Source organism: Sinohyriopsis cumingii, chromosome 5 (genome assembly GCF_028554795.1).
Source record: "Sinohyriopsis cumingii isolate HCF-2022 chromosome 5, ASM2855479v2, whole genome shotgun sequence".
NCBI classification, from domain to species: domain Eukaryota; kingdom Metazoa; phylum Mollusca; class Bivalvia; order Unionida; family Unionidae; genus Sinohyriopsis; species Sinohyriopsis cumingii.
The window spans coordinates 145,990,929-146,002,996 of NC_142965.1; the positions used below are offsets into that span (position 1 = coordinate 145,990,929).

The following is a 12,068-nucleotide window of genomic DNA, read 5'->3' on the forward strand; positions in this document are numbered from 1 at the left end:
TCTTTGAATTTTCCCGTGCACCTATTACATGCGCATGGAGGACTCCCGCCTCAGTGATTTTCTGCGTCCCAGATCAAAAATTGGCATCCAAATACACGTAATTAAGTGTTTTCGACATCTCTAAAATTAATTCTTCTTTAGAACTTGCAAATTTCAAAATATGGATTATATTTTTACAGGCATTAATCACCATTTTCGATGATAAAACGAGCAATGTATCAAGGTTTAATTTATCAATTCTTATCGTAATTTTTTCATGTTCAGCATATTTTAAAGATATTTTAAATACATTTTCTTTGGAAAAAAATCAGGAGCCAAGACGGACACCGCGTTATAAGCGGGATCACAAGTTATCCGGGCGTGAGTTATCGAGGGAGCGGTGTAATTGTAACCACTTGGTAGCTGAAAAACTATGTAATGTTAAGGTTTCGTTTTTTTAGGCCCAACATTGACAAAGTTATTGCTCTTTTCTGATCAGTTTTACAGCTCCACTATAGCAGATCCATGTAACCAGCATAGTTTTGGAAATTTTTTATTTTCAGCTCCATTTTTGGATAGAGTTATGACCCTTGAAAAGTAGATTCACACCTTGTAACTAGCAATATCTGACACAGCTAAAGAACCAAGGAACAGATTCTGATGCAATTTGGTTTGAATATTGCTGTGTGTACTAACATTTTGGATAGAGTTATCTATCGTGGTGAACATATTCTTGTCTTGTCATGGAAACGTGAAATGTTGTTTGCAGTCAGCATCTCTCAGGAACCATTCAACATATTCGTATCAAATTTGTAAGAATACGCTTTATGGGTTTTGTCTCATTTGCACGAGCATGCACAGTTATAGCTCTTGTCAATAAAATAACCATTCAGTCTATTTGGATGGAGTTGAATGTTGTTTCATGGACTTGTGTGCCTCATCTTTTCCATGTTTAGCAGAGTTATGGCCCTTGTCAATCAGCTTTTATCTTTAGCTGTACATGTGATGTTTTTTTAATTGTTGAAACTTTGAAGGAACTGCATTTCAAGCAGTTCTGTCATCATTTTAAGAAACCATAGCCCTTAAATACCCACCCCTTATTTTTGTTTCCTAAAACAGGTTCATCTTCTGTAAGGCCCAGAGGGGCACATTGTATTGAATATGGCCCATTACAGTGTATTCATTATTTATAGTTCTGGTTCTAATACTTTTTCAACTGTTGCTAACAAACTTAATTGGAGAATCAGTTTATAATGAAAATTGGTTTCTGTCACCTTTTTGCCAGATTTTGAAAACTATTAAATAGGGTGACTAATGTCAGAATTGTTGAACCTACTGCCACCAGACTTGCATTGTAGGTGCATCTGGGGTCAAAATAATGAAGATAGTCATGGGATCTTAGAAGCCAAAAGTATGATCTTGATTATACATTGTGAAAGGGCATGGCTTCCATGGCAACCAGATTTACCTTTTAGAGTAGCATGTATGATGAGCAGAATCATAATTGTGTAAACTGTGTTCATTTATCTTGAGGAGATTTTTCTTTTTTCACAATTGAAACCCTTTAATACCCTAGATATTAGAGATGCATCCTGTTCTCCTACAGCCTGGGAGTAGTATTCTGTGCTGTTGGCATAAAGGGTCATGAAAGACTAGATAAAGCGGAGGAAGCTGCCTTGCAGTCACCTGTTTCCAAAATGGAAGATTCCATGTATTGATTTAAAATCTTATATAGACCAGCGTGTTTGACATACTTGGTGGGGCCCCAGGTGGCTGAGTTGTCTGAAAGCACTTGCCTTAATGATCACTGCCATCTCACCGTGTCCATGTGGGTTTGAGTCTCAGTCTGTGTGGGTATATGAGACTATAGCTGGTACTATATAGTGACTTTCTGTGCAGAGGTACCATAAAACAGTACTGTATACAACATTCACCATTGAGAAGCTTTGTATAATAATTTTTTTCTTCATAATAATTATCATTCATTTGTCACTGTAATGCTGCCCATGGGATCCATTCAGTATGCTGCATTACAGTGACCCATGATACATTAATGACCCATGATACATTAAATTTTACAGCTGAATAATGACATGTGATCCATGACTATACATGCCTTATAATAAGAACTGTGTTATAATGAAGGGCCTAATAACAGGATCTATGTTATAATTAAGGGCCTAATAATAGGAACTGTGTTACAATGAAGGGCTTAATAACAGGAACTATGTTACAATGAAGGGCCTGATAACAGGAACTGTGCTATAATGAAGGGTTTAATATCGAGAACTGTTATAATGAAGGGCTTGATAAAAGGAACTGAGTTAAAGTGAAGGGTCTGATAACAGGAACTGTGTTATAACGAAGGGCCTAATAACAGGAACTGTGTTATAATGAAGGGTCTGATAACAGGAACTGTGTTATAATGAAGGGCCTGATAACAGGAACTATGTTATAATGAAGGGCCTAATAACAGGAACTGTGTTATAATGAAGGGCCTGATAACATGAACTGTGTTATAATGAAGGGCTTAATAACAGGAATTGTGTTATAATGAAGGGATTAATAACAGGAACTGAGTTATAATGAAGGATCTGATAAGAGGAACTGAGTTATAATTAAGGGTCTGATAACAGGAACTGTGTTATAATGAAGGATCTGATAACAGGAACTGTGTTATAATGAAGATCTTATAGTGAGGGTATGCTGTATGAGGATACATGATCTATAAGTTTAGTTTCGTCATCTAATTCATGAAAATGTTTGTTCCATTGGTTGATGTTCAATATATATCTGTTTCAGTGTCAGAAGTGGACAGATCAGAAATTTAGACTCAGCCAGAGTGTCCATGGTGGGACAAATGAAAAGGTATATTGTAAATGTAGATAGTGAATTAACCTTAATCCCAACCATAGCATTCTAATGAATACAATCCTGCAAGTCAAGCATACATTTATTCACTCCTTCTTTAGGCTGTGGCCCCAATTTAAAAACTGAGATTTGGCAATATCTTTCTTACTGCTTTGTTTGTTACAATAACATTTGGAGTGAAGTCTTAGCTTGCATAATTAGTACATGGTGGAAAATATGCACTTGTCATGCCGGAAAAAAATTCTGTACTAACAAAGCCACTTAGTCACAACACCCATGACACATTCAAGTTTCACCATACCATTTTATTTAGGTACGTGAGAGACTATGTTGGTAAAGTATGACAAAATTTACAAAAGTGGTAGGGGATAATGTGTTAATTTACTTTTCTTTTAATCAGTTCTACCTCAACAAATCCTGATACTATGAATGTGTTATGAAAATACAGTCAGGATCTGAGGATAAATTAAAAAAAAAATTTGTGAAACCACTTCCAAATAATAATGCATGGTTAGTGCAAATTATTCTTTGAATATATTCCTGATTACATTAACATTAGGGTTATAAGCCTGCTACCTTCCAAATCCAGCTCAGCTAAAACACAGAAATTTGTCTTTTCTGTCTATTATAGATACAGGGGCAGTAACTCTTGTCCATTACCTCCCCTTTCCACCACTCGGTTTCACCAATTTTTTAGCATCACTTCCATAAAACATCATATGATACACCACCCATTAATACAAATCAAATCTCTGTTAAATTCCAACTATCATATTAACACACTGCATTTTTGATTTATACACTGGTGTGTGTTTTGTTTCATTTTATTGTTCCAGTGAAACGTGTTGATGAATTGTAATAAATGCAACAGTTTCAAGGCCAAGGAAGAGATGAATGAGGTGTGCCTTGTCTGTACAAAATGTGCTTCATCAGTACCATGCAGTGTGCGCCATATGGTCAGAGGGTGTATGGAATATGGTTTTGCAAAGACAGCCAAGGCAGAGACAGGGTGACAAAACAAATTTGAAATTTCAGAAAAAAATTATAATATTATATGGCCATGAAGAAAGGAAAACAGTATATCATCTCCCAAGCCCAGTCTGTGTGTCATATGCTTGACATACTCTGATGTCTCAAAAGATTGGAGTCAACTCATGAGGATTTCAGCTCATGAAATTTGAGTACAGCAAATCGCATCTTACATGAATTTGACTATCCAACTAAATGTGTACCATTCTGCCATTTCACAGTGTTGCTTGTCTGAGGTGGAGCACACTGCCTTGAACCAAGACACAGTTATAGTTCTTATGCCCTCCCACCAAATTTCAGTCGCCATGTGTATCTTGTAGTGCAAATAACTTACCTCGCTGTTTGATTCTCTAGTTTAAAGCTGTGCTGTTTTTGTTCAACATGACCCTGAATTACAAGCCAACTATATGTACTTCATGTATTGCTGAACCGAAGAAGTAGTGATCTGTACCAACTAGGCAGGAAAGTGTGGGTATTCTTAACTTGAAAGAAGGTATATCAGTCCCAAACATGGCTTGCAAATGAATCATGCATCTGCGCAATCAAAATTAAAGAATTTTGACAAGCCGTTACAATGACTGCTTCCATAACTACTAAAGTGACAAGCCAGGTACATGATAAAAATTTAGTTAAAACTGAAAAAAGCATTAAACTTATGTCTTGATGATATGAACTGTAAGGATGCACCTAGTGTGTTGTGAGAAAAAGCTTTTAGCCATTATTTGCAGTTCAGGCCACCTGCAGAAGAGGGAGAGGTTCTGGTTCAAAGAAAAAATGTACATTCGTATCAAAGGGTATATTCAAAAACATCTACAGTACTTTATTGTCGATTTAAGGGAATTTTAAGATTAATTCTAACTTTATGCAAATTTGGGTTTACACACTCCTCTTTGGCATGTAACCCTCATGTAAGATGTGACACTACCGTAATGCTTGTGAGTCTCATATTTGAGCACAACATTTTGATCTGAGACATAATAGACACTGTTGTCTGGCATGCACATTCAACCTTCTTGAGTTTTTTTCTCAAGGATTTAGCTTCGCAGAAACAAATCCTGTATTTGTTGGGTCCGGTGGCTACTGCCCAGATGACCACCAGACCCAGTTAAATCAACACAGCCTCTTAGCTTCACTGGAATTGCCATTAAAGTTTGCCAGTAAAAACATTTCAGTAATCATCTTCTTCACCTGATAAAGTGGTCATGGTTCATGTGACCATTCGCTGTGTCACTTTCATTAAGAGAGCAAATTATTGTTCACATAGGGAATCCAAGGTTTCCTGGGATAGTATGATGCTTATTGTTCCCTCCTCCTATACCTATTCACTCAATGGTAATTTGATTGGGAATGTTTTCAGAGGAGAAATCAAATAAATAATTTACGTTTCTCTGAGAATATTTACTTGGTCAGATTACTTGCAGACCCTTCTGGTGAACCCTGATATGTCAGCATCCTTGATAGTTCTTTCAGCTTAAAAATTGGCAACAGCTAGTGATGGCAAGGAAGGTAATGGACAATAGTGATTGCCTTTTGTATATATGATACAGACAAAAGACAATTTTTTGTCTTTATTAGGGCTTGATTCAGGAGGTAGCAGGCTTATATCCCTAAAGCTAATGTGATAGGGTAAATATTATTGGAGAAACAATTTACTTAAAATATATTCTTTTACCATGCAGAGATTCAAGACCAAAGCCAGTACTCTCTCCTTGTTTACTAGTTGCATAAATGAATTCAGTAAAATATTCTTCAAGAAAATTAATTCCCATTGTAAACTAGAGTTTTTCTTTGTATTGAGCTTGCCTTGGCAGAAACTTGATCATAACAATCACTTTTGATCCATGTGCATGTCTGTCTGTCCACACCTTAGACTAATCTCAATGTTGAATTTGTTTATACTGTTTTACATGTCATTTTTAGCTAAATAAACAGCTGATCTCAGATATATTATGCCATCATGAAAAGGAATACCATTATGCCATCAAGGAAAGGAATGGCATTATGCCGTCAAGGAAAGGAGGATATAGATCAGAGCAAAGACCTTGTGAATCTCACCTTGTTTTGACTTAAGACATTGGTCATTTGAAACAGAATTTTGTGTAGGTTATGAGGTGGTTGGATTAGAGACCCTTTCAAACCATGGTCTTTAGTTTCCATGATTCATTTATTGTACAAGGTCTGTTTTTGAGTCACTTTCACTACAATATGTAAAATCATTGAAGTTCCTGCATTTTTCATCAACCCAACCTTGATGGTTCATTTTCTCTTATGGCAGCCCCCGCTTTTGATGCCAAGAACAGGCTCTCACTCATTGTAGATCAGTCCTTTGTTGTGAAATCATTATATTCTTTGCACACCTTGACCTAGAGGTGTCTGTAGTCCTACCTTAAGTAAACTGAGCTGATCAGCGAATGGAAAAATGTTCCTATCTACCAAGATGATAAACACACAATGGTTCATATGGTTAGGGCTGTTGCAACTTTGATAGCATAGTAGTGACATCATCACAGGGATTGATTGATAGGAATGAAGTCAGAGATGACATTTACATGCTTTTACCACTGAACCATTTCTTCCCAAAGGGATTTGAAGAAAACCTAATTTTTAGAGTGAAAAATGTTTCTTCAAAATAACTTACTCAAACATAATATGGGCACAAACTTCCAGGTCCACTTCATATTTAAATCCCTAACAGAGGGTGCATGTACACTCCATTGGTAACTCGACCGCTCCGGTGGCCTAGTGGTTAGAGCATCCACCTCGGATGCGGGAGGTTGTGGGTTCGATCCGTGGCTGAGTCATACCAAAGACTTACAAAAACAGTGCTAACAGCTGCCTCGCTTGGTGCTCAGCATTAAGAGGTCGGTGTGATTAGGACTGGTTGGCCTGGTGTCAGGATAATATGACTGGGTGGGACATCATGCTACATGTCTGCAGCATGATACCCTAGTGCTAGACATCACTATAAACTGCCACACTGCAGACATCGTAGTGATATGACTGAAAAATTGTTAAAGCTACGTTAAAAATCCAAATCACACACACCATTGGTAACTGATGATTGATGAGATTTTACACATATTCCTCTTTGCAAGGGAAGACCTCTCTATTCTGACTTTGCAGGGGAAGACCTCTTTAGTCTGACTTTGCAAGGGAAGACCTGTCTAGTCTGACTAAGCAGGGGAAGACCTCTCTATTCTGACTTTGCAGGGGAAGACCTCTCTATTCTGACTTTGCAGGGGAAGACCTCTTTAGTCTGACTTTGCAAGGGAAGACCTGTCTAGTCTGACTAAGCAGGGGAAGACCTCTCTAGTCTGACTTTGCAAGGGAAGACCTCTCTAGTCTGACTTTGCAAGGGAAGACCTGTCTAGTCTAACTAAGCAGGGGAAGACCTCTCTAGTCTGACTTTGCAGTGGAAGACGTCTCTAGTCTGACTTTGCAAGGGAAGACCTCTCTAGTCTGACTTTGCAAGGGAAGACCTCTCTAGTCTGGCTTTGCCTTGGCAAGCAGAGGATCTTTCATCATGTTTGTTGCTATAGAAAAGCAAAACACATGGTGAAGGTCTTTATTAGTTTGGAAGAGCTGAATTTGTGAGAAAGTGGATGAACTGCAATGTAAAGTATTATGAAATGTAAACTGTTTTGAGGTAAATCATTTTTAATATTGCTACGAATCATATTTAGTTTTGAGTTTGATTGTTTGACTGTTGCCTCTCATACTTGACTGTTTTATGGTCCCCTCATTATTACAACTTTGTACTATTATTTTGTGCTCATGTTTTTTGTAATTGTTGATTCATAAATTAGCATGTAATGGGTTCCTTTTGCTAAATTTACAAAACTGGTCCTTCTTTTGAAACAAGTGTTTAAGATTGACATGCATTATTTTCTTGGTCCATTAACTCCGAGAAAATAAACAGGAGAAATTGTTTATAAATTTTATTGCAGAGCTGTGATCTTGACAGCAGCACAATTAGCCCATTATAATTATGTTGGATTGTTTAATATTGATCAGAATTGATACAAATGAGACGGCCTCATCGGAACTTGAGCATCAGCACGAGGAACTCCAAGTGCAGGGAGTTGGATCAACCATCAGAGAGGAGGAGGAAGAAGAGGAGGAAATGCAGGAGAAAAAGGTGATGGATATTGAAGGGGAACGGGTGAAGAACGACTGTGAACATTCTCATAAGTCTCCACAAAGAACAAATCAAACAGCAGTAAATCTGAGTTCTACACAGGACAAAGTCTTCAAGAAACCACTGCCCCCAGTAAGTTTTAACTCAACTCTGATCTGTTTCAGCACAGTGCATGCAAGAAAACCACTTTAGAATGCTATAATATGTACATTGTAAACCAGATAGCATCATTACATTCTATCAGGGATTTAAAGATGTGGTGCAGTCTTAGTTCCAGTTTCTATTTTAAACAGGCCATCATCATTACATTCTATCAGGGATTTAAAGATGTGGTGCAGTCTTAGTTCCAGTTTCTATTTTAAACAGGCCATCATCATTACATTCTATCAGGGATTTAAAGATGTGGTGCAGTCTTAGTCCCAGTTTCTATTTCAACCAGGTCATCATCATTACATTCTATCAGGGATTTAAAGATGCGGTGCAGCCTTTGTCCCAGTTTCTATTTTAAACAGGCCATCATCATTACTTACTCACAGAAAAGCAATTTCTTCTACTTTAGATGCTAAAGATTAACAAAAATTGCATACAACAGCACAGACTGAGAGAAGGGAACAGTTATATTTTCTATATCATCTTTTGAAGACTGTGATGAATAAAACTTGTACAAGTACATCACAGTGTTGATAAATGTATTTTTTTTGTCATTTGAATTGTCAAGCATCTTTCTCAGTTTGTAGCTTCTTCTCACTGTAATTACTCATTCTAGATTTGGTAAAAAGAATTCAGTAAGGATTTTCATTGATGTAGTTTGAAAAACCCAAGCCATTCCTAGCTCACTAACTAAAGGTGCTTTGAACACATCTGTGTCCTATGCTAGATGTGTAACATGAAAGCATCAGCTAGATCAAATTGTACTGATAAACAAACAACAACAAAATTGGACTCATACATTTCATATATATTTTGTCCTCTTTTCTCTCTTTTCAAAAAAGGATATACAAATTTTGAAATATTTGTGATAGGCATTGGCAGTATTGCTTATACTGGGTGAAAAGTCGTTCTAGAAGGTTCACATATAGGGATGAAGCTGTAATAATACCACAAATCATTTAGCTCATTATAATTAATAATGAACACTTTAAACTTTCTCTGGTAGTTGTTACAACTTAGATACCGTATTAAGAACTTAATAAATTAAAAAAGAATTAATCTTTTTTCTTAATTTGCATAAAATTATATACATTGTTAATTTCTTTAATTTTACACTTTACGATTTCAGCAGGAATCTCAGTCACAGTACACATGGCGAATAGATTTATCAAAAACAGAAAAATACTGGAAAGGTGAGAATCACAGTATTTTTTTCATTTATTTATATGTCTTCAGTTGTCACTGAATACATGTGGCTCTTTTATTAGGGTTAATGGATTTAAAATTACAACTGCTCCCCTCCTATCTCTTTGGGGAAATATGTCTCATACTGTCAATCTGGCAAGATATTGCCCAAGACACAAAGCATGTTAGCATGACAATGTCCATATGTCAAAGCTTGTAATCAAGGTATTGCCCATCACACAGAACTTGTAAGCAAGGTATTGCCCATCACACAGAGCTTGTAAGCAAGGTATTGCCTATATTACAAAGCTTATAAGCAAGGTGGTAATGCCCATCACACAAAAGCTTGTAAGCAAGGTATTGCCTATCACACAGAGCTTGTAAGCAAGGTATTGCCCATCACACAGATCTTGTAAGCAAGGTATTGCCCATCACACAGAGCTTGTAAGCAAAGTATTGCCTATATTACAAAGCTTATAAGCAAGGTATTGCCCATCACACAAAAGCTTGTAAGCAAGGTATTGCCCATCACACAAACCTTGTAAGCAAGGTATTGCCTATCACACAAAACTTGTAAGTAAGATATTGCCCATCACACAAACCTTGTAAGCAAGGTATTGCCTATCACACAAAGCTGTTAAGCAAGATATTGCCCATATTGCAAAACTTGTAAGCATGATTTTGCCCATCAAACAAAGCTTGTAAGCATGATTTTACCCATCAAACAAAGCTTGTAATCAATATGTTGCCTATCACACAAAGCTTGTAAGCATGGTACTGTCCATCAGACAAAGCTTGTAAGCATAGTATTTCCCATCAAACAAAGCTTGAAGTAAAGATATTGCCCATCACACAAAGCTTGTAAGCAAGGTATTGCCCATCAAACAAAGCTTGTAAGCAAGGTATTGCCCATCACACAAAGCTTGTAAGCATGGTATTGGTTATCACACAAAGCTTGTAAGCATGGTATTGCGCATCAAACAAAGCTTGTAAGCAAGATATTGCCCATCAAAGAAAGCTTGTAAGCAAGGTATAGCTTATCACACAAAGCTTGTAAGCAAGGTATTGCCCATCAAACACAGCTTATAAGCATGTTATTGCCCATCACACAGAGTTTGTAAGCAATTTATTGCCCATCAAACAAAGCTTGTAAGCATGGTATTGCCCATCACACAAAGCTTGTTAGCAAGATATTGCACATCAAAGCTTGTAAGCAAGATATTGCGCATCAAACAAAGCTTGTAAGCAAGGTATTGCTTATCACACAAAGCTTGTAAGCATGGTATTGCCCATCAAACAAAGCTTGTTAGCAAGATATTGCACATCAAACAAAGCCTGTAAGCAAGGTATTGCTTATCACACAAAGCTTGTAAGCATGGTATTGCCCATCAAACAAAGTTTGTTAGCAAGATATTGCACATCAAACAAAGCTTGTAAGCAAGGTATTGCTTATCACACAAAGCTTGTAAGCAAGGTATTGCCCATCAAACAAATCTTGTTAGCAAGATATTGCACATCAAACAAAGCTTGTAAGCAAGGTATTGCTTATCACACAAAACTTCTAAGCAAGGTATTGCCCATCAAACAAAGCTTGTAAGCAAGGTATTGCCCATCACACAAAGCATGTAAGCAAGGTATTGCCCATCACACAAAGCTTGTAAGCAAGGTATTGCTTATCACACAAAGCTTGTAAGCAAAGTAATGCCCATCACACAGAGCTTGTAAGCAAGGTATTGCCCATCACACATAGCTTGTAAGCAAGGTATTGCCCATCACACAGAGCTTGTAAGCAAATATTGACCATATTACAAAACTTGTAAGCAAGGTATTGCCCATCACACAAACCTTGTAAGCAAGGTATTGCCTATCACACAAAGCTTGTAAGCAAGATATTGCCCATATTGCAAAACTTGTAAGCATGATTTTGCCCATCAAACAAAGCTTGTAAGCATGATTTTGCCCATCAAACAAAGCTTGTAATCAAGATATTGCCCATCACACAAAGCTTGTAAATAAGGTATTGCCCATTAAACAAAGCTTGTAATCAAGATATTGCCCATCAAACAAAGCTTGTAAGCATGGTATTGTCCATCACACAAAGCTTGTAAGCATGGTATTTCCCATCAAACAAAGCTTGCAGTAAAGATATTGCCCATCACACAAAGCTTGTAAACAAGGTATTGTCCATCAAACAAAGCTTGTAAGCATGGTATTGCCCATCAAACAAAGCTTGTTAGCAAGATATTGCCCATCACACAAATGTTGTAAGCAAGGTATTGCCTACCACACAAAGCTTGTAAGCAAGATATTGCCCATATTGCAAAACTTGTAAGCATGATTTTGCCCATCAAAAAAAGCTTGTAAGCATGATTTTGCCAAACAAGCTAGCTTGTTAGCAAGATATTGCCTATCAAACAAAGCTTGTAAGCATGGTATTGTCCATCACACAAAGCTTGAAAGCAAGGTATTGCCCATCAAACAAAGCTTGTAAGCATGGTATTGCCCATCAAACAAAGCTTGTTAGCAAGATATTGCACATCAAACAAAGCTTGTAAGCAATGTATTGCTTATCACACAAAGCTTGTAAGCAAGGTGTTGCCCATCAAACACAGCTGATAAGCATGTTATTGCCCATCAAACAAAGCTTGTAAGCAAGATATTGCCCTTCAAACAGAGCTTGTAAGCAATATATTTCCCATCAACAAAGCTTGTAAGC

The 12,068-nt window shown here is 37.1% G+C and overlaps 1 protein-coding gene across 2 annotated transcripts in view; it reads left to right on the forward strand.

Annotated features, from left to right (window-relative positions):
- LOC149800412 (protein phosphatase methylesterase 1-like) overlaps window positions 1-12,068 on the forward strand; it is an 84,856-nt gene that overhangs the window by 37,823 nt on the left and 34,965 nt on the right. For both annotated transcript variants that reach the window (XM_089960052.1, XM_089960051.1), the window contains exons 9-11: window positions 2,782-2,847; window positions 7,894-8,149; window positions 9,297-9,360. In XM_089960052.1, coding sequence (XP_089816178.1) covers window positions 2,782-2,847; window positions 7,894-8,149; window positions 9,297-9,360 — 386 coding nt within the window. The remainder of the gene's footprint in view (window positions 1-2,781; window positions 2,848-7,893; window positions 8,150-9,296; window positions 9,361-12,068) is intronic.